At 46.0% G+C, this 23505-nt stretch overlaps 1 protein-coding gene across 3 annotated transcripts in view; it reads right to left on the minus strand.

Annotated features, from left to right (window-relative positions):
* The window catches only part of LOC130453486 (zinc finger protein 420-like), a 47913-nt gene extending 36478 nt beyond the window's left edge, over positions 1-11435 (minus strand). Inside the window, exons 1-3 of one of the 3 annotated variants that reach the window (XM_056821979.1) lie at positions 10908-11435; positions 7814-7865; positions 1272-1398 (exon numbers count right to left, since the gene is read on the minus strand). In XM_056821979.1, the coding sequence (XP_056677957.1) occupies positions 1272-1398; positions 7814-7846 (160 nt within the window). In that variant the 5' untranslated portion in view covers positions 7847-7865; positions 10908-11435. Of the gene's footprint in view, positions 1-1271; positions 1399-7559; positions 7866-10907 lie in introns of all 3 variants that reach the window. The other 2 variants (XM_056821977.1, XM_056821978.1) reach the window with 2 other exon arrangements.
* Between the last annotated feature and the right edge of the window lie 12070 nt (positions 11436-23505).

Raw genomic sequence — 23505 nt, forward strand, 5'->3', positions numbered from 1 at the left:
GATGTGACTGTTACACTGCTGGGGGACCTCAATTGGGCAACATGTAACTTCCCCCATCCTGTTCTGGTCCATTCTGGCAGAAACTTCTAAACTCTCAAACAGGGTCCAAGGGTCAGTGTTCTGGGTCAGTCTGAAGGCCCAGACACAAGGACCTCAAAGGATCAGCTTTTGTCCTATCACCCTATCTACTCCTCTTTCCCTGACATCTCTCTGAGCTTTGTGGACTCTTCTCTTGGGGAGTCTCTGCCTCCTCTCCTAAGAAGCTCAACAATACTCATTGGGTCCAATGCTTTCTCTCAGCCAGTCCACTCATCCTGACAATCACAGAAGAGGGCAAACAGGACCTGCAGGAGGCTTATGGGGCCTCCTGAAGGAGTCGCCCCAGCATTTAGGGTGGAGAGAGGAGGTGGGAGAAGATTAGGGAACCAATCTGAAATCAGAACTTTAGATTCTGGGGCATTTTCTTCAGAGAAGGTTGGATTCAGTCTATTATCTGGAAATGAGAGGCAGCTAAAGGGGGAGGGGGCAGGGGACTGGGATTAAAGGCAGGAAGGCCTCAGTTTACATTTTGCCATCAACAGCTCCTATGTGGGTGCCTTAGAACAAGCCACTTAATGGAATCTATTTCCTCATCTGTAAAATGGGGATAATTGTGTCATGGAATTATGAAGATGAACGTGAGGAAGAAGTGCCATAATATTAAAGAGAAAACCCTCAACAGAGCCCTGGGCCAAGAGCAGGTTGTCCTTTGTCCCTTCCCTCCCTTTTTCACTGGCTCTGCTGGAGGCTTAGGGCAATAAGAAAAAAGACTAAAGACACACCATCTCTCCTGGGGACACCTAGGAGCTTTGAGCTACAAGTTTAAGCTAGTTAAAGAGAAAAAGATCTTCAATAATAGATCAACCCCAGAGAGGAAGAGGGTGGAAGGAAAACCTTCCTGAACCATTTTCCAGGATGAGTTTGGGAAACACAATTCCAGGTCAGGGAGAGGTGAGACAGAATTAGCTCTGAGATTACTTCCACATCTGAGATTCTCTAATATGCATTTGATCTCAGATTTCAGGAGCACCAAAGGGAATCCCCAAGGTCCCATAATACAATGCAAAGTCCATTTACAAGAGAACCAGGCAGCAGGAGGGCCCTGGCTCTGGGAATTCACATACCAGCTCTTGTACCTTCCTCGTAACTAAAAACTGGTCCCAAACTTGCCTCCTGCTCAGGGCCATATTCCCTTGGATGGCAGACTGGGCAACAGGGAGAGGGCTCCTTACCCACAGAGAGCAGGTTCTGGGCATTCTCCAGCATCACCTCCTTGTACAGCTCCTTCTGGGGAGGTGACAAGAGGCGCCACTCCTCCTCAGTGAAGTCCACAGCCACATCCTTGAACGTCACCACCTCCTAGAAAAACCCAAGTCAGAGGACAGAGGGGTGAAAGCCACATCAGAATGAAGAGCCCACCTCTGGTCAGTTACAGGAGGAAACTGGCACACAGAGAATGGAGGGGCCCAAAGGTCCTGCCCTTTGTCAGTGTCAGAAACAGGACTTGAAGCTGAGTCTTTAAGAGCCCAATGGGAGTTTGAGCAAAACAGGTCTATAATGCTGTGGAAGGACTCCAAGGAGTTTCTCTTGTGTGAAGGGAAATACCTAGGGGACTTCCGTTGCACCTTTCATCCCAAGGGCCTCAGAGGTGGGATGTAGGTGTCATAGAGTCACATGTCTGTACCCTGTTGCTGTGTCCCAGCAAAGCCAACATCATCAGCGTGAGAGTCACCAACATGCCACAGACTGAGTCAAGGAAGGAGGAGCTGGGGAATGTAAAAGCCAGGTGAGGGAAGGCGAAGGGGCTTTTGTACCTTCCCCCAGAACCTACGGGCTCTCTGGGCTGGGGGGGGGGGTCTCTGAGTATTCCTGATCTCTTGATCTCTGGCACTCCCAGCCTGACTGAGCAAGCTGAATCAAGAATGAGATCTAGAAAGGCTGAGACCTCTCTCTCTCTTTCTGCCTCTCTTAAACCCTCTATTTACTAATAAATCCTTATCAATCTGGTAATGAGCCCTAAGATTAATGTTTACTTATAACATTATGGAAGGGATGAGAAAGGAGAGAATGTGTTCCAGAGAGCGCGGGAACTCAAGATGCAGCCCAGGTTGATCTATGCTGGGAGAAGGCTGAGCTGATCTCATATCATGTATTTACTGATCCTATTTACCAGTAACTGCTTTTGTCTGGGAACTGCCTGAGTCACGGTTCTCTGTCTCCTGACTCAGCTCAACATTCAGCCAGGCTATAAGAGAAGTGCAAAACCCAGCTCTTGGGCACTTCATCACTCTTCTAGTCTGATTTCAAGGCACTTGCTGACCTTGGAAGATTCAGATGAGGCCCAGGGAACCAGGTCTAGGCTTTCTACACCCCTGACCCATCTCAGAGATGTCTAGGTTGCCACCCAAAGTCGGGGACCTGACCTTGCACTAGGCCCTCACAAGAATCTCTTCTTAGTCTGAGGAGAGAAGGAAGACTGGGACATTTCTGACCCCTTATTATTGATTATTCCAATCAGTCACAGTGTCCCTGATTATCCCAGCTCTAAAACCAATGGTGACCATCCATCCTATGATAGATATCACTTACCCTGTCTATTCTTTTTTCTGTGCTTCCCCAACCCTATCAAAGGGATCTATCCTTCTGCTTAAGGATTGGAGCATTAACAGAAGAAGCCCCTAACCCCTTTTATTGAAAGGCAGCATTCTCCTGCTTGTCTTCTTTCAAGAGCTGCCTCAGTTTACCCTTTGGTTACATTTCACTCCCCAAACCTGTAAATGTAAGCTTCACAATATTGGACAGAGCAGTAGATGTTCACTAATTAAGAGGAGTCTGCAGTATTTTTAGGAAGAGGCCCTGAAGGGAAGAGATCATTTGCTTTTTGAATACACTAAGCAGAAATGCAGGAGTGAAAAACTGAAGACAACAGTAGTGGCAGAAGAACATCAGGGAGAGCAGACAAGGAGAAAGGGAGGAAGGAGGAAACCTGGGAGGGCTAAAGCCGAAGACAGATGGGATCATGAGAAGAATCCTGTGTCATCCTATTGGCTCCAGCAGGACTCTTCTTGTGTTGGACTGCAGAACCACAGGGGAGAAGAGGAGGTATATACAGAGAAGATGGGGACACACCCAGGGCTTCTCAAGGACCAGGAACTTTCATTCCATTCCCCCTACATTCAGCACCTGTTCTGCACTTCTGGGGATTTCCCAAGAGGAAAAAGACAGTTCTTACCCTCCAGGAGCTCAGAGTCCAGTGGGGGAGGGAGACAACTTGCAGACACAGGAACATAAAGAAAGATCAGTCGAGGAGAAATAGGGAAGAATGGAAACAATGAAGGCACTCTGACTAAGAGGGACAAGGGAAGGTTACCAGTAGAAAGTTTTTAATCTTTATTTGGGACTTACAGGCAGTTTAAAGGGGTCAGAGATCTGAAATGTGGAGTGAAAATATTCCAGACATGAGGTAAAGCCATTGAAAATGCCTGGGACTAGACACAGCCAGATCACACATGGTGAAAAGAATGCCCGATCTGGAGTCAGGAACACCTGGGTTCAAATGTGACTTCAGTCACTTCCCAGCTGTGTGATCCTGGGTAAGTCACTTAATTCTGACTGCCTAGCCCTCATCACTCATCTATCTAAGAACTGATCTTGAAAAGGGAATAAAGGTTATAAAAAACAAAACAAAACAAAACCCTTTTCCATTTAGGGGCAGTTAGGTGACTCTGTGAATAGAGAACTAGAACTAGAGACAGAAGGTCCTGGTTTCAAATATGACTCTAACACTTCCTACCTCTGTGACTCTGGGTAAGCCACTTATCCTCAATTGTCTACCTCTTACCCATATTCTGTCTCACAACAGATGTTTACCATCAATTTTAAGACAGAAAGTAAAGGAGTTTTTAAAAATTCTGCAGCTGAAGGAATCCAGAAGGCCAGGTTCCCTAGATCCAAGAATATAGACTGGGGAGTAATGAATAAGAAGATGAGAAAGAGGGCTTTGAACACCAAACCGTATGTTTTTTATTTGATCTGGGAGGGAATAGGGAGCCACTGAAGTTTATGGAGTAGGGGAGTGACACAATCAGAAGTGAGCTGTAGGAAAATCACTCTGGTGGGAGAATGGAGAAGGCCTTGGAGTGGAAAGAGCCTTGTGGGAGACAGATCCAGCAACAGGTTGTCTTAATAGGCCTGGAAGGAGGTGGTATGGACCTCTGACAGGATGATGGCAGTGACACAGGACAGAAGGGGGTGTATTAGAGAGATGCTACAAAGGTGAAACTGATAGGTTCTGGCTACATATTGGAGATATAAGTAAAGGACAGTGAGGAGTCGGGGGGTGGGGGGAGCTGCTCCTTTTTTAGCCTGAGGGACAAGGAAGCTACAGCTTTAGAGAAGATGGGGATTCTGTCTAGGTGAGAGAGAACAATGTGTTTGGTATACACTGAACTCAAAATGTCTACTGATCACCTAGAGTGAAATCGCGGTAAGGAAATTTGAGATGAAAGACTAGAGATCAGCACAGAAATTAGGGCAGAAAATGGAGATCTGAGACTTATCAGCAGAGAGATGGTGCTTGAATATCTGGTGGATGATGAGATCACCTAGTACAGAAGTCCAGAGGGAGAAGAGTAGAGGGCCAAAGATAGGGTGGGAGTAACTCCCTCACCCTAACCCTACTGTTACAAGATCTAGAGGAGCAGCCAGCAGAGAAGACAGAGAATCACAGGTCAGAGAGGTAGAAGCTAAACTAGGAGAGAGAGCTGTGTCCTAAAACCCTAGAGAAAACAGAATATCAACGAGGAGAGAGTGGGCCAAAAGCATCAAAAGCTTCACACAGGATTGAGAGAATGAGGACTGAGGAGGTGGTCTCTATCTTCTAAGAAAGAGAAGAGCATATGGGGGAGGAGGTTCAGAGGAGAAGGCAAAGCCTGAGAAGATGGAGAAAGGATGGAGGCCCAACCTTGAAGTGGAAAGGGGGTTCCACTGATAAAAATTCTTATGTATAAAGGGAGATGAGGACTCACACTGAGGCCAGAGAGACTTGGTGTCTGCAGTGTACTTCTCCTGAGTGGGGAGGCTGCAACTTGTTGGAGGACTAGGATTATAAATGATATTATTGGTGAGGATGCTGTGGTAGAATAATTTGCTTGATGGTTACAAAGTATTTTTCAGCTCTCCTCTCCAAAGAAAAGCCAGAGGTCTGACTCCCCTTCACTAGGCCAGTAGAGTTTGGCTTGTAGACTAAATATTTTTATAAAATTCTATTTATTTATATTTAACAGATATGAATATAAGGATTAGTAACAAGGAAAGCTTTAACACTAAAGGGGAACTAAATTTCCTCCCACCTTCTACGTTTGCATCACAGCAAAGCCTTCAGTTTCTTCAAGCTACTCTGAACTGCTTGCCACTTACTAAAAAACCCATATAACACCCAATCTGAATAAAACCTAACTATAATCCTCATTAAATAAATTAATTTGTTAAAGATGTCTCGAGGGGGCAGCTGGGTGGTTCAGTAGATTGAAAGTCAGGCCTAGAAATGGGAGGTACTGGGTTCCAATCTGGCCTCAGACACTTCCTCAGACACTGTGTGACCCTGGTCAAGTCACTTAACCCCCATTGCCTAGCCCTTATAGCTCCTCTGCCTTGGAGCCAATACACAGCATTGATTCCAAGATGGATGGTGAGGGTTTAAAAAATATATGTCTTGAAGTAAACATGGAGTCAGTCAGCCCAATATGGCAGAGGCTACCTGACCAGAGGGTAACTCTAAGACAACAATTTATTAAAGCAATGTATGGAAAGTTGAAAGGTGGAGTCAAGATGGCTTGATTGAGTCCCAAATTCACTCCCTCCCTCCCTTCCCCCTCTACAAGAGAGCAAACAATCTGATCTAGACTTTACCTGATCAACCACATAAAATATTTTTCCTTATTAGTCATTTTGTGGAAGAAATCTCAAACCAAAGAAAATAAAAGTAAGGGGAAAAGGGAAACATGTTTTGATCTGAATTCAGAGTCCATCAGTTCTTTCTCTGGAAGAAGATGTTTTTTCTCATCACGAGTCCTTTGGGATTGTCTTACAACACTGAATTGCTGAGAACAGCTGAGGCCTTCACAGCTTCTGACACACAATGTTGCTATTATGATGGAAAATGTTCTCCTCCTTCTGCTCATACTTTGCATCAGTTCATGGAAGTCTTCCCAGGTTTCTCTGAAATGATCCTGCCTATTATTCCTCATAGCTCAACAGGGTTATACTATAATCACACACCACAACTTGTTGGGTCATTCCCTAATTAATGAATGTCCCTCCATTTCTAATTCTCTGCTACCACAAAAAGATCTGCTATATAAATATCTTTGTCTAAATAGGTTCATTCCCCCTGTTGCGGATCTCTCTGGGATACATGTCTAGATCAAAGGGTATGCACAGTTTGAAAGTCTTTTGCACAGAGTTTCAAATGCCCCCCCCCCCAAATGTTCAATAAATGGAGAACTCCACCAATAATGCATAACTGTCTCAGTTTTCACACATCTCTGAATTGATAATTTTCTTTTTCTGGCATAATGGCCAATTTGACAGGTGAGAGAAGGCGTCTCAGAGGTGTTTAACTTTGCAGTTCAAGGACAAAATGCTTACCCAAACTCAAGACAGAGGCAATCATCCAAAAGATAAAAAAGTTTGAATATTTGATAACTTAAAACAGAAAAACTTCTGCACAGAACCTTAACCTCTGTTTGCCTCAGTTTACTCAACTGTGAAATGATGAGAATAAGAACATTTACCCCAGAGGGTTATTATGCAGATTGCTGAAAGCAGATTTTTAGGAGAACATAAAGCACTCCAGTTTGTCTGTATCCCAAGTTTGGCCACTTAGCCTTATGTCTTTCTAACAAGGCCAGGATGTCTCCCTCAGGACCTCCCTAACCCTATTAGCAAAGAAAATTCCCAGGCCTTCCAGAAACTCACCCCTTTCCCTTCAGCCTATCCAACAAGGGAGGGACTAGACCAGTGAGGAATTCTACAGGACAGAGGACTATACCAAGCTGCTGGCTATGGTACAAACAGCTCTGTTCAAGAATACTTGAAGCTCCTATTCTGAGAATAGGCTCTATTCTGAGAAAAAGGCCCCATTTCTGTGTCAGGGCCCTTCCTGGGCTCACCCCAAACTCCTTAGACTCTCTCTGGGTCAGGGAGCACAGCAGCAGAAGGACAGTGGGGGGGGGGGGGGTGCTGACTTGGCTAAGAAGTAGGAAAGAGGAAGGAGCCAGAGAGACCTGGGAAGACTTGAGGACATGAGGCAGAAACCAGTGAGCAGCACCAGGGGACAATGTCTTCCTTGAGGACACAGGGACCAGGGGACACCCTCAGGCTCTGCTCCTGACCAGACTCAAGAGGGAATAGGTGAAAAAAAACAAACAAAGAGGATGTGAATGTCCCCAGGCAAGCAGAGAGAGCAAAGATATGATCTCTAGACAGAGAAGGAGTCAATGGTCGTCCTTGACACTCACTTGTGTCCAGGGAGAAATCCAACATGGGAGGCAGTGCTTTGGGGGAGCTGTTGGGGTCTGAGCTGCCAAGGGCCAACGAATCACTCTCAAAGCCCAGAAGAGAGCTGGGAAGTGCTGTTCCTACTTTCTTGTATGTGGGTAGAGAAATGGCCCAGCAGGAAGGAGGGAGCAGCTTCCAGATCCATCTTGTGTCAGAGCCAGGGAAGGTCCTCACTGGCTGATGGGGCTCCCATCTGAGGCTGGAATGCACTTACCTGGGCTGGGAGTCTGTCCCTTTCAGAGGCCATCCCTGGGACTCCAGGCTCCCTGTAGAGGCAGCAAAGTAGCCCCAGTGAGTCCATGTGGTGAAGCTCCTCCATCTTTTCCTGGCCTTGTCTCCCCACTCAAGGCTTTACCTCCCATCTTCCCCCCACTTTATGGACCCCTAAAAGGAGCTCCAGGCAAAGCACTTCCCAACAGACCGCCTTTGGCCCAGGGAATATCTGACTTCTCTGCCCTTTTCAGCAACAGGAACTGGCCTGGAGCCCCACTCCTGGGGCAACTGCTCCCCTCTTTCCCCCAGTATAGAAAAGCCCAACTTCCTCTCTGCCTTTGGGCTCACTCTCTGGGCCAATTGCTCTTGGTTGGACCTGAGAAGAAAGCTGCCCTGATCTCCTGCCCACTTCAGGATCTGGTTAAGCCTCATCCCTCCTGGGGCCAGGCCCTGGACCTCTGTACCCTGAGCTGGGGAGGGAGAAGGGACCCGGAGGGGCAGAGGTTTTCCCTTCTCTTCCCAGGCCTGAAGCTGCCCCACAGGGATCTACAAGGGGTGGGGGGGCCACAGGAGTCACCAAGGGCCAGGCCTGCCCTCAGGAGAAAGCCTGCTACCAGCAGAGGGATGGGGGAGGCAGCTTGGGAAGAGAAGAGGGTCTGAAGGGGCAGATGAGCCCCCTCCCTCTTCTGCCCCCTGCCTCCTATCATCCTCCCAGAGCCCCAAGAGGCAGCAGGGCTTTGGGATCCCACATAGAATGGGCCCAGGCAGAGCTCCCAGGGCTGAGGGTGGGAGCCCAAACCACCCTGGCAGGGGAGGGACCTAAGGGCTCTGCCAGAAGGAAAAGCAGGGAAGCATGGGAAAAGGGAGCCAAGGGAGGGGCTGAGAAGATGCAGAGTTCCTGGTAACTCTCCTTCCTGGAGGGGCAGCTGAGCCTGAGGAAATAGGATGAAGGGGTGCTGGGGTCTCCTTAGGAGCTGGGGAGAGTGCCTGGGACCCTCTGGCATAGCTGAAGTTGGGAATCCCTAAAGGGAACTGCATCCAGGGAGCCCAAGGCCTGGGTCCTGATGGGGACCAGCCCAAAAGACAGGGGGCCAGGAAAGGGCTTTAGCTCCTAGGGAGTCCTGGGGCAGGAAGGCAGAGCTCAGGGATCCTAATAGAGGGCTGGGTCTGTGGGCAGCAAAGAGGAATCTCTAAGCAGAAGCTAGGGGTCAGGACACCAGGGCCAGGAATTCCTGGGCCCCTGGAATGGCCCCTCTATCCCCTAGACAACTCCCCAACCTCTAGTCCGCACCCCAGGGTTCTTATTCTCCCTGGGCCACCAGTCACCAGGCTGGGGAGGAAAGAGCCCCCTCCCCCAGCATCCAGCCCCTCCTTCTCTCCCCCACTATCCTAGGTACCCTCCCTTGTTCTCCCCTCCCCCCAGACTGCCTGGAAACTGCCTGAGGGAGGTGGGGACAGTAGAGAGCTCCTGGGGGAGAGCAGGGCCCCTATGGAGAGGGGGTAAGGGGATAAGGGAATGTGAGGCCCATAATAAGGGGACATCTGGGGGTTTGATCCATCTCAGGAGAATCATTCAGGTGATGGGTGTCAGTGTAGGTTGGGGGAGGATGAAAGAGGGGAGAAGGAAGGAGAGAACCAGGAAAAGGGCCTGGATATGGCCAAGAGGTCAAGGTGGGTAGAATCTGACAAGAAACTGGCCCAAAGCCAAAGTCCTGCTCTCAGGGGGAGGGGCTGCAGGAGGAACACCTGGGGGCTCACTATCCCAGAAGTCCTCATGTGCCTGCTCAAGGCATCCTTGGGCAGGGAGAGAGTCATGAAGGTCCCTCCAAGTGTTCCAGGGTGGCCCACACAGCCTCCAGGGGGAGGTCCTCCAGCCAGGTAGCCCTTCCAGGGGGTCAGGGAAGACTTGGGGTTCAAGGACAAAAGGAGGTGCTGCCAATAGCACAGGAAGGGTCTGAGGGCAGATTGGAACTCAGGCCCTACTCACTGCAGGCCTGGCACTCTCCCCTGTGTTCCCTAGCTGCCTAGATGGGGCTCCCTTTGCTACAAGGGAGTCCTCCCTATGGGGAAGGTCCTCCTCCTCCCCTCAGCCCAGCATCCCTGACTGCAGGGCCTTCCTAGTGCTCTGCTGGTCTTCTGGGCTCTCTTCTCCCTTCCTGCCAGCCTCCATTCAACCCCTGAGGTGACTTTTCTCTGACCCAGCTTCCCCCTCCCCCATCAAATCCCCCAAAATGCTCTTCAGCTCTCCCAGTCCTAAAGACTCCATCCCCCTCCTCTCTGGCACATCCTCTACCTAGGGACACACCAGACTCCTGGAGGTCCATGAACAGCACCTCCAGCTCCTGGTCAGGAGCACCTTCTCTGGCTACCAGCCTCTCCCTACCCAGTTCGGACCACTGCCCTCCCTGGCTTTCAACTTCCCTACAGTCCAAATGACAATCTCGCCTCCTCCAGGTAGCCTTCCTGAAATCTCCTTCGGTCTCCGCCCTCTCTCTGATCATTATTGCCTGTTTAGCCAGCATAGAGAGAGTGTCCTTGGGGTGACTGAAGCAGAGGCTGCCCTTGGGGGGGGATGAGGAGTTTGGGGCTTTGGGGCCCTGAGACAGAGAGGCAGGACTCCTGGGTCCTTACAGGGCATGGTAAAACTGCATCCGGTACTCCCCCCACCCCACCCCCTCCAGGCAGGATGTTTTAGCAGGAAAGACTATCCCAAAGAGGAGGCCAGAGGTCACAGCAGAGCCACCTCAGACCAGTGCAGCCCCAAGGCTACATTGTACTCTGCAGGAAATTCGCATCCCTGCACAGGTTCCCAGCCAGCCCCACCCAGCTTCAGAATCCCAGGACAGGGGGAGCGGAGAGCTCCCGCCTTTGGGAAGGATGCAGGAATTGGGCTCAAGGAGGCACAGGCAGGACGTGGTCTGCCCCAAAGGAACTCGTAAAAGGGAGAATTCGAACTCAGTAACGCTCTCTACCTCTCGCCCTCCTCCCTTTCTCAGCAGGAGCCAGGCTCCTCTACCTCTGGCCCCTCCCCACTCCGGCCCACCTCCCCCCCCCCCCGCGCCTCCCGCAGTCCCCGGCGACCACTTTTTAATTACCAAGGCTTCAGGGGCGGGGCGCAGGAAGTTCCATGGCCTGCTAAGGAGCGAAGGCGGGAAAATCTTTGGAAGTGGAGGAGGAGGTGGGACTGGGGAACAATCTTAACTTCCGGTTTCCCTGAAGGCGTCTGCCCCGCCTGTTCCGGGGCTAGATTGCCCCGCCCTGCCCCTCGGGCTGGAACATTTGTAGATACTGGCAGCTCTCCTCCAACTTCCTTTGGGATTCTCTTCTGTTACGCGATGTAGGAGGAAGCTTTTATGCCATTTCTCTTCATCCTCCAGGGGCTTCCTCGGAATGACAGTAAAGGCAGCAACATTAGAAATTGACTTTTGCTCCCAGCCTGCCCAGAGCTCCCTCCTGCTCCGGTCCAACACCCACGCTAGTGCTCTCATAAAGGAAACTGGAGAGGGGCTCCTTCTGGATCTTCCTGGATCCCCCCCCCCCCCCTTTCCTCGCTCACCCCCTCCACCATTTCATAAAGTAATTACGGAGGCATCACGCGGGGGAGGGGGTCGCAGGAAGTTACTGTTATAACTTTAGAGTCATGAAGCTCTTTTGGTGTTCTACTGGTCTGGAGCTGAATTGTATCTGTAATTTAGAGGTCAGATGATCATAGACCCTGATCAGCACTAACTAGACGGGTTCTCCTAATTTGACACAGTATTAGGATGTGAATTATAACAAATATGTGATACAATTTCCAAATTGTGCTCCTTTGATCTTTGGCATGATTTGTAAGTGACTTCCAGGTTCCCCTTTGTAATCTAATTCCCTTTTTAAAACATTCTTATTGGCCAGGAGAGGGAGTGGCCAGTAGGACTAGAATGAGACAAAATTTTAAGACAATCCAAGCCCTGGTCTCCTGTCCACCATCATGCACCACTATGTTAGACAGTAAGCTAAATCATAGCAAAAATAACAACATAAAAAAAAATAACAGAAGAGTACAGGCCAACTACCCCCCATCTAGTGTACTGGGTTCTGAGTCTGAGCACAGATCAACTTTGAGATGCTGGGACCCTACCTAAGTCAACAGCAGAGCACCCCATGCCTAACCCTTGAAGTTTCGGGCTCTGGCACTGTCTTGCAGTGAGGTCCCCAAGTCTCTGACATCTGGCCTATTTAAGCCTGTAATGAGGCTCCTGGATCCAGGGCAAAGCAACTCACAGGGCTCAGCTTTTCAAGCCATCAGCAGGCCCTAGAGGAGACAGAATCTGCAGCCTCTAGAGCTCTCAGCCAATAGGCCATTATACCACCATAGAAGTAGTAGTGAAAGTTGCAGAAACTCACAAACAGAACTGAGGGGGAAACTGCAATTTAATAGAGTGCCCCCTCAGAATGTTGCACATACTGAAGTGTTCTTGGACAGCCTCTGCTTGAAGACCTGGATGGTGTAAACCTTAAAATTTCTTAGACTTATAAATGTTGGAAATTTCACCATTGGGAAATTTCATACTTGAAAATTTTCCTACTGATAATCTATTGGAATGTGAACCCCTCTTTTGGCTTGGGAGGGTCCTTCTCTTCCCTACTTAAGATTACTTTAGGACAGAAACCTTTTGCTAAACAACGGAAAGGGCTTTGACCTATGCTTAAGCATAGAACAGGAAGTTCTTTGAGTCATGATTGATTTTAGAACTGATACAATAGAGATACTTGGAATGACAGAACCAGGTCTTGGAACTTCCAATCTCCACCCTACTCAGGGTAACAGGATTTAGGAAGGACTGCAGCAAAGGATCAAGATTTAATTATTTGAGAATATGACCTTCAACAGACATGTGCAAAGCCACAGACCTCTGGGCGGTCCTGGGTTAAGCTAGAGCCACCATTGGCACAGGGAAGACATGGACAGTGATTGGTAGATGTGAGAACTGAGGGGAGGGAACTCGGATGGTTTCCTTAAAGATAGTGGGGTCTGAGGACTGAGAGGTGGTTGGAGAGGTTGTGCTCTGAGAAGTTTTGCTCTGAAGGAGGCTGGAGGTGGAGGCCCCTGAGACTGTTTCTCCATTTTGGTCACGTGAGTGATAGGGACTGATCTCTTTTCTTTGCCCCAGCTATCTAAGGGCTTGGGCCTTTTGGCCCAGCCTAAACAGAAGGGGTATTTAAGCCCTATTCCTTTCTCTTCTCTCTCTCTCTCTCTCTCTTTCTCTCTCTCTCTCTCTCTCTCTCTCTCTCTCTCTCTCTCTCTCTCTCTCTCTCTATCTCTAATACCTTTCTTCCTCCTGTTTGTAATTAAAAACTCCATAAAAGGTTGACTGCTGACTTGAGTTTTCATTTAGGAATTACATAGCTGAATTCCTTGGCGACCTTAAATTAATATATATCAGTCTTTTAAAGTGATTTCCTTGTCACATTGTGGCTGACCACACGGGAGTCTAAAGAATTCTCTCAATAAACTTCTGAAATTCCTTGCCTTTTTACTCTACCTTCTCACCACTTAGTCCCTTTTAACAACAAACTTGGCTTAAAGACATAGCTGCTAGAACATGTGAGTATAAAAAAACTTTTTCTCTCTTCTCTTTTCTCCTTAAGTTAAATTGGAATCAGCAGTTTATCTTTTTCTTCCCTTTAATCTTAAGGGACAGCTGGGTAGCTCAGTGAATTGAGAGCCAGGCCTAGAGACAGAAGGTCCTGGGTTCAAATCGGATCTCGGATACTTCTCAGCTGTGTGACTCTGATAGTTAGATAGAAAACAGCTGTTTTAAATCTCAACAACAGGACCCTAAAGTCCTGGCTGGAAGAGCTGTTTCTAAATATCCTTTCCCTTAAGGAACAACTTCCTAGATTAGAAAAAAAAAAAACCCTGTGGAAAGTTTGTTGCTTTGCCCTGCTCCCCACGTGTTTTGTGAAGACTGTTGGAGAAATAATTACAAAATATATATATATAAATGAGTACTACATTCTTTGACATTTATATGGCAGCTGAAGAATTAGGGGCATTGAGAAATGCAGGATACCTCCAAATTTTTATATTAATAGGTACTGTCATTTTTGTACTCCTCAATACTATATTTAGAGATGCTAAAATAAAAAAAAATTGAGGATAAAACTCAAGCCCAATTAGAAGATCTAAAATGTTTCTTACAGGATCAATTGGCAAACACCCACTCTACCAGAAACAGACCTGTTTCTGAACCTTTGAATGAGGAAATTTCCTTCCCTGAAATAGAGATGGAAAACATCTTCCCTATATATAGCCCAGTTAACAGACTGCTTCTCTCGTGCAGTGCCAATCTTGACTGAATTTAATCCCCAAAACCCTTCCCCTGCAATCCCAGTTTCTCATGTTCCCTCTCCTACAGAAAACCAAATTCCAACGCAAAGGAGATCTTGTCCTCCTAGAGAAACCTGTCCTTGTCAAACTGACCCACAGGCACAAAATTCAACCTGAGGCCTGTTTCCTCTAAGAGAAGTACCTGAAATAGGACAGAATGGGGATGTGGTGACTTTAAGACATAGGATACCATTTACTCCCCAAGAAATAAATGAATTTACATGAAATATCCCCACATATGAACAAGATCCTTTTATAGTAACAAAAAAGATGGGAGACATATTTTTTCAGTATAATCCCTCTTACAAGGACATTGAGAACTTACTACAGGCTTTTTTAAGTGAACGTGAAAATAATAAAATAATTGCTCATGTCAACAAAACCCAGGGGCGTAATGCAGCACATTGGCCATCTCAGGATCCCAAATGGGACTATAACAATCCTGAGGATTATCTACAACTATATCGTTGTAGAGAGGCCATCCTCACGGCAATGAAGGAATGTGCAGACAGTACAGATAAGTGGATGGAACTGGAAAAAATTAAGCAAAAGGAAGAAGAATCACCCTCCAGATTTATGGATAGAATAATCGAGTTTGGGGACAGATACTTAGATTGGGACCTAACTAAAGAGAGTAGTTTAAGACAAGTTAGAAGGATCTTTGTAAATAACTCTTGCAAAGCAATTAAGAATTATTTTAGAACACAATGCCCAAGATGGTCAGATATGGACCATGAGGAATTGCGAAAAACAGCTATATATGTTTTAAAGGGAAACAAAGAAAAGGAGGAAGAAAATAATGATGACATGGAGGAAATGAAGAAAAAAATAAGATATTTAATAGATAGGATAACTAAATTAGAAAGTGGGCATGATAATGGACCAACGACAATTGCCCCTCTCCAGAAATCCAATTATCAATCCATTACTTGCCACTTCTGTGAGAAGAAGGGCCACAAAATGATGGAATGTAGAACCTTTCTTAAGATGATGGGAAGGAATACACAGTTTAATAATAGCTTTAGAAATAATAACTATAGAAATGATGATAATGGTTATAGAAACCAGAATTCTAGAAATTAAAATAATGACTATGGAAATAACTATAATGAATATAGAAATAAGAACTTTAGAAACCAGAATTATAGAAATAGGAATTGGGAAAATAATGACAATTCTCCAAATGAAGAAAATGATAATACTCAACAACAACATATGAGAAATGGCGCTCATCCAAAACATGCTCGAGGTGCTAATGAACCTCAGAGAGGTGCCCTTCAGGAGGGTGCCCAAGGAACTTCCCAATATAATGAAGATGATTCTTCTTAGATTGTATTGATTTTGTTGATGTTAATTAACCTTTTTCAGTTTTTTCTCCACTCCAATTAGTAGGAAAGAATGAACAAAGAACTTAAGACTATGATTGGCAAATTATGCACTGAGACCCATTTAAAATGGCCTGAAATTCTCCCTCTGGCCCTATTTTATCTTAGAAGCAGGCCTAGAGGAGACTTACATATTTCACCATTTGAGATGCTTTTTGGACATCCACCTATACAGGCTAAGCCTTTCTCCCCGGATTATACATCGCTATTAGGGGGAGATATTACTATTGCTTCCTATATACAGGAGTTACAGCACAACTACGTGAACTTCATGAATACGGAGCTGCAGTACAAGCTGGACCATTAGACTTTTCTCTGCATGACCTGAACCCAGGAGATAAAGTTTATATCAAGATTTCAAGTGAACTGGAGCAACTCAACCTTCATGGGAAGGACCATTCCAAATATTATTAACTACTCCAACATCTATAAAGATTGGAGAAAGAGACTCTTGGATTCACTGCTCACATGTGAAGAAAGCATCTTCTGCTGAGATTGATTGACTCTATCCTATCATATGAATTGTGACTACATCTTATCATATGAATTGGAGATAATAATCCATAGACAAATGGATGCTGTTTTTTCAAGAATATATTGAACACCTGTTTTTTCTTTTTTTATTATTTCTTTTCTTCTATTTTTTGATCAGAATATTTGATTTTTTCTCATTTTTTGTACTGAAGGTACACATAATTAATATTAATATTATTTTTTTCCTGCAGTAATACAAGTTAATATATATACTCTTGCTATAATATCAATATATGCCTAAAAGCTTTAAACTATGGGAACCTGCCATTTATTGATAAAATATTATAGGACTGTGATTAATGTTTGTGTCTGATTCCAGGAAAAGGGACAAAAACAAGGAGCACAGACTAAACCTGAATAGTGCCAATAGAGCACACAAGAAATATTAAAGTGAGACTCAAGGTTGCGATGCTTAACTTATGTTTAAGTCGTAGGACTTCCTTGTATCTACACTCTTTACGAAGTACTCAAACAAGTACAAAGCTTGAGTATCATGCTGGCTCCCTATATCCCTGAAGAAAAAAAAATCAGACGAGGGAATGACATTTCCCCATCAAAATAGAATCCTAATTCTTTTCTTCTTCTATTATGGCAACTTCCTGTAGTCTTGGCTACAAATGGCTAAGTGAAATATTACTGCATTCTGTCCTACATACTTGTGGGATAGAAATTACTTTAAACTGGACCTATACAAGGCCTATTTTGAATTTTTCTTATGTTTTTGATTATTTTTCTATTCTTTTGATAATTGATACATACACCCCCATAACTGAACATTGCATTCTGAGCTAAACTTGATATTTTTTTTAATACTTACTTCAGGGGGGATTGTATTTTCATTTAAAATCTAAGATTTTTTGAATTTTTTTTGAGATTGTATTTTTATAAAAATCCAAGAATTTTGAATTTTGTTTAAGATTTTACTGTTATAAAAAAATTCAAAGATTTTGATTCTGTTTGAGAAATGATCTTCAAGAAAGAAGTTTGAAACTTTTATATCCAGAGAATGAACTGTTGCAGAAAGATGCCGAAAACCTACACTTCCTCAAGAAGATCAAGAATGAACTTTGGATATGATTTGATTGGACTGAACTTTTGATTGAACATTTATTGTAATTGTACACATTTATGCCAAAAAGGACTGCCCCTAATTTGGCTTTCTGTCAATGTGCCTAGCAAAACATTGGTTTTGCTTTCTTTTCTTTTCTATTTCCTCTCTCACTATTCTAATTTCTCTTAGAAAATTGAATATTGTGTATATCTATAGTTAGAAGTGCATTTAGAACTACAAAATGATTATGTTAAATGATCAATGGGGAGACTAGTCTCCCAATGATCATCAGGGGGGATTGTAAACCTTAAAATTTCTTAGACTTATAAATGTTGGAAATTTCACCATTGGGAAATTTCATACTTGAAAATTTTCCTACTGATAGTCTATTGGAATGTGAACCCCCCCCCCCTTGGCATGGGAGGGTCTTTCTCCTCCCTACTTAAGATTACTTTAGGACAGAAACCTTTTGCTGAACAATGGAAAGGGCTTTGACCTATGCTTAAGCATAGAACAGGAAGTTCTTTGAGTCATGATTGATTTTAGAATTGATACAATGGAGATACTTGGAATGACAGAACCAGGTCTTGGAACTTCCAATCTCCACCCTACTCAGGGTAACAGGATTTAGGAAGGACTGCAGCAAAGGATCAAGATTTAATTATTTGAGAATATGACCTTCAACAGACATGTGCAAAGCCACAGACCTCTGGGCGGTCCTGGGTTAAGCTAGAGCCACCATTGGCACAGGGAAGACATGGACAGTGATTGGTAGATGTGAGAACTGAGGGGAGGGAACTCGGATGGTTTCCTTAAAGATAGCGGGGTCTGAGGACTGAGAGGTGGTTGGAGAGGTTTTGCTCTGAGAGGTTGTGCTCTGAGAAGTTTTGCTCTGAAGGAGGCTGGAGGTGGAGGCCCCTGAGACTGTTTCTCCATTTTGGTCACGTGAGTGATAGGGACTGATCTCTTTTCTTTGCCTCAGCTATCTAAGGGCTTGGGCCTTTTGGCCCAGCCTAAACAGAGTGGGTATTTAAGCCCTATTCCTTTCTCTCTCTCTCTCTCTCTCTCTCTCTCTCTCTCTCTCTCTCTCTCTCTCTCTCTCTCTTTCTCTCTCTCTCTCTCTCTCTATTTCTCTCTCTCTCTTTCTCTCTCTCTCTCTCTCTCTATTTCTCTCTCTCTCTCTCTCTATTTCTCTCTCTCTCTCTCTCTCTCTCTCTCTAATACCTTTCTTCCTCCTGTTTGTAATTAAAAACTCCATAAAAGGTTGACTGCTGACTTGAGTTTTCATTTAGGAATTACATAGCTGAATTCCTTGGCGACCTTAAATTAATATATATCAGTCTTTTAAAGTGATTTCCTTGTCACAATGGGGTGGAGCTCAGTGGCTGGAAGGCCACAGGCCTGCCCTGGTTTCCCTTTTTGGCAGCTCACTACTGGGATAGTTCCTGCTGATGCCAGTCTAAATGGTCATTTTCCATCCCTTTCCAGGACTTTAAGCTCTGAATTCTGAAGTGGAAACAACCCACTGAGGACTGGTTACAAGACTCTGAGGGAAGGGAGATGTGGCTTTATATGTTCTGTTCATTTGTAATGGATCCTCTCTGGAACTCTCTCCTCTGTTCTGCATCACTGCCTCAGCCCACTTCTCTGTCTCCAGGTGAGTCCTGTGAGAAGCTTTGGAATGTTATGGATAGAGATTTGAGGGACAGGAGTGGCAGTTGGAAGGAATAGAAAAGAACTCTGGGAAAGAACTGGAGAGGGAGTTGGTTTCCTGAACTCTGGGGGAGAGGAAGCCCATTCCCTGCCTCAGGATTTGAATCCCTGAATACCTGAGGATTTTTCCCAACCTTTCCTTGAACCTCGAAGACCTGAGATTTTGCCTGTTTCTCCTGGATCCAACAAATAGGGCTGGTTGAACATTTATAGTGGCTTAACGGGCTGAGCCCTGAAAGCCTGCTGAGGCAGTCTGAACACAATTTACCCTCTCTACAACAGCTGGAGAAAGACTTAGCAACCATTTATTTAAATTAGGTTAGCAGACAGAAAGAAGAGAGGAATCAAGAAAGTTATGGCTGGAGCAATAGCCTTTGGCTAGGCTAAAGAGACTCCATACTACTATTACAATTTAGTTTAAGGCTACCTGCCTCCCACTTTCCATCCCCAACCTCTACCATGTTCATTAAACCACTGTTAATTTACATTGAACACAGTCAGATAAGTCTTTGGAGAATATCAAAGAGATAGAGGGTGATAGGGTTAAAATAGGCAGTCAATTCTATGAGATTTCAGTTGTCAAACCCGATGTCAGTCAATCACCATTACTGACTCCCTGACAGGGTCTGTATCAGAAAGGACATCTAGTGGTGCCTTTGTGTTCAGATAAGAGGTAAGCCCTCTTATCTGAATACTGGGTCCTATCTCTCCCTGTACTGAGTTTTCATCACAGAAACCCTCTTGAGACCCTCTGGTTAAAAAGGAAGACAACCCTGCTAGGATTCAAACATCATCCAGTGTAGTTAAAAATATCAATAAGGGTTTTAATTCTCATCTTATAGTTCTGGATCTCTGACTCAGCCCCATTCTCTGTCTCCAGGTGAGTCAGAAGCCCTGTCTCCCTTCAGTTAAATGCAGAAGGTCTATTTCCCTTCGATCACTTTTAATGAAAGGGAAACTGATGAAAACCAAAAGCCAGAAAAATGGAATTGAGCCTGAAAGGTCAGGACTCCCATGAATCCCTTTCATTTGAAGGGAATGATGACCTCAGCCCCACTTGCAAACCACTTCATGTGAGCAAACCTGGGGCCTTCGAGACCAGTCTTACTTCTGGTCCGGAACATATCTATGAGCCAGCATGATGCCACTCCTGGAGATGTGTTGTCCCTCGATGTTTGGGTACAAGCAGACCAGACTTATCTCCCAGGGGTTCTTCCTACAAAATCCAACGATGCTGGAAAGAGACTGGCCACCAGCCCATAGCCTTACAGAAGCCAGGATGGTGTTGAAAGGAAAACTGAATCAAGCTTTGGGCCTTTCTGCCACTGAGGTGGAACAGACAGCAGTTGGAATGTTGGAATCAAGATATTGACAATGATAATAGTTGGTGGGGGGAGGGGCGACTTGGAGAGTGACAGTTGCTCTCGCCCTTGGATTAGAAGGAACGCTTTCTCTCTCTGTCTCTGGATAGAAGTACCTCTATTCCTGGATTGTTCCCAACTGTGTGCTCTATCTGGATTCCTGTGATCATGTCATTGAACAAAAGGATTTAAGGGGAGTGGTTTGAATTGTAAGGCCAATCTTTAAGTGCTTCAGCCTGAAGAGACAGACCCAACCAACTCTGAAAGTCAGAACTTTTTCTTCCTCTTGCTGTCTACTGCTAAAGACTTTGAACTTAAGAAAGTTAGCATAGATTAACATGGACAGGAATAAAAGCAACCCTCTACCAGCCTGCAAGGCCTGGCCTCAGCTCAAAAGCTGAGGCTCAAACCCAATCTGAGGCAAAGTATAGGGCAATTCCCTCTAACCTGATACTTTCCCGATCCAAATTTGTTATTTAATTCATCTTGAATTAAATAACCAGCAGTCAGATAAGAGGATTGTTGTTTCAGGGGGAAATAGAGGGAGCAGAACCTAAGGGCAGCCATTCAACCATAAACAGTCCTTATCGGACCCCTGCTGGGCAACCTTGGTGGTGGTGGTAAGGGGGGAAGTTTGACCCTCAGGGCGGTCCTTTACCTGCCCTAGGGTATCTTCAACATCAATCAATAGAGAAGACATCACCTCAGGCTATAATAGTGTGATTTTTAAATCTCCATCTTGCTTGGTCTAGCACCCAAAATTGTGCACACCCACACTACACGGGCATGTTCTAGGCAATGGCAAATAAGGAATAACTGACTGCCCACCTAGGCTGTCCTAAGCCAAGCATGAGTCACCATTGGCACTTGTGAGGCACAGGAAGTGAGGTAGGGAACAGCCTCTGGCATTTGCTCACTTCCTGTAGACAGGGCTGGCACGAGTTGGTGCTAGGAACTTGAGCAGAGAGGAGGCCCACAGACAGCTTTCCTTCAGATCAGTCACGTGAGTCAAGGTCTGATTCTCCTTTCTACCTTGGCCTTCAGGCCTAAACTCCCTCTGGTTCTGCCAGAAGATTGAGTTAACCTTTTTCCTTTTCCCCCTCTTTCCTTCTCTCCCTCTCCTTCCCTCTTACTCCCGTTGTGATTAAACCACCATAAACTCCATTCTGACTTAAGTGTTTCATTTTAGGAATTTCATAAGTGAATTCCTTGGTGACCATAAATTAATATTATATCAATCTTCAAAAGTGATTTCACTATAACAATAGTTGGACCATTTTTCAGGAACCCCATTTTTCACAGACAGCCTCTCAGCAGGGAATATCTATTTCCTTTTACCTCACCAGCATCCATATTCCCTCTATCCCTTCAACTCCTCTATTCCCTGCTATAAAACCTTCCTTGTCTTAAATTCTCAACAATTCCTTTAAAAATTACAATGGTGGAAGCAGTCCTTCTACCAATGCTGTTGTTTCCTCTACCTGTCAACTTCTGGTCTTTGTTCTACCCTCATGGAAAAGAGCTGCTTGACCTATTCCCCCTTCCTCACCTCCCCCCATGCCTGACACTGCTTCACCTGCCTGATTCTCTGGAGATGGTTCAAACCCCAACCAGAACCCCCCAGATGGTCCCATGTTGTGGGCCTCAGATTGAGCCTCAGTTTTCCCATCTGTAAGATGAGGCTGTTGGACTCCTTTTCCTCTCAACTCCCTTCAGGGGATCACTCTGTGCCCCTTTACCAAGTCCTTGCTTGTTACTGAAGGGTCTGGAAGTCTCCTGCAGATGCCAGAAGGGCTGAGCTTATCCCCTCTGAGCTCTTTAGTACCCAGAAACATGTAGGAAGGCTCGCTCTGTGCCGGGTCCTGGGCTTTAAGTTATGGGGGACAAACAGTACTGTGGTAGACATCCCCTGCCCTCAGGGAGCTCCCTAGTTGCTGGAGAGGCCATTCTAAAAGCAGGGCTGATCAGCCATCTTTGTCCTGGCTGATATAGTGAAACTGGCCCCAGGTCTCTGGTCTTGAGGAGCTCTCAGACTGCCTTCCTGTGCCTTGACAAAGCCTCTCTGGCTTCCCCTAACCGCAGGGAGTCCTCTGTTCCACTCGGGTCCCATGGAGGGGCTCAGAAAGGCCACTTCAGGCATTCTCCTCTGGAGAATAGTTAGTGGCTGTGAGGTTGACCTGCTCATGTTCTCCCTCAGTAAGGAAGGCTCACACCCACAAGATCCAGGAAATCCTGTCAACTTGGCTTCCAAGATCTAAAGGTGCTCCCCACATGCTTAGATCCCAGGCAAGGGGGCATCACCAAGGCCAGTGGAGCCTCTCTCCATTCCCGGAGGTCACTGCCTCCTCTCCCCAGGCACAGGAGCTCTACAGTTACTAAACTTCCTCTCTGATCTTACTGGGAACTTCCTGCAGAGGAAACCTGCCCTTCTTTGGGCCTTCATTGGTACCGAAGCCGGAGGCAGGAGGCCGAGGAGAGCCTGAGCAGCACAGAGCCTCCTCTGGACAGCTCCTTCCACTAGGATAGAATAGCCCAGCCCACCCCCATCTTGTTGCTTCCAGTAAGGAGAGAGGTGGGGAGGGGGTTGGAGAGAATCTCCCTGAGGCCCCTGCACTGTCTTAGAGCCCAGAAGAGCCTGGAACCCAGCAGGCCTGAGGCCCAGGGACCCTTTTCTTTCATCCCAAAATCTGGGAGACCACAGTGCTGGTCCTCTGAGCCAATGTGGAAGGGCTGAGAGGGAGGGAGGGCAGGCCCACAGTGGGTGGGGAGGAATGGAGGGGAGGTGGGGGGGGGGCAGGAAGAGGCGGAGCTCATGCTGGAGGCCTGGGCCATCCAGACTCCTTAGAATGGACTGCCCAGAGGCCTCTGGGAAACTGGAGGTTAAGATTGCCCTTAGTCCCCCCACCCCTTCCAAAGATTTTCCCACCTTGGTGAAGTGAAGTAAACTAAGTCATTAACCAGAATTATCTCTTTTTCCCCTGGGAAAGTAGAAATCAGAACTGAGTTTTCCCGTGAAGGTCAGTCAGCTCAGAATAGTTAGAATCCATGAGAAAACAACTCCCTTAGTGCTGGCAACTGGGATAAGATACAAAGAATGCCTTGTACCCCGCCACTGACCAATTTAGCTTCTAGTCAATAAGACTGCTGGACCCATCGAGGTTATGTCTCATAATGAACATTGTTTGCTTTGTATCTTGCACCCTATAAAATCTGCAAGTGTAACTTCAGTCTGGTGCAACTTTCACTAGGAAGGTTGCCCTGGCCAATTAGGTATTG

Source organism: Monodelphis domestica, chromosome 3, assembly GCF_027887165.1.
Source record: "Monodelphis domestica isolate mMonDom1 chromosome 3, mMonDom1.pri, whole genome shotgun sequence".
Classification (NCBI taxonomy): domain Eukaryota; kingdom Metazoa; phylum Chordata; class Mammalia; order Didelphimorphia; family Didelphidae; genus Monodelphis; species Monodelphis domestica.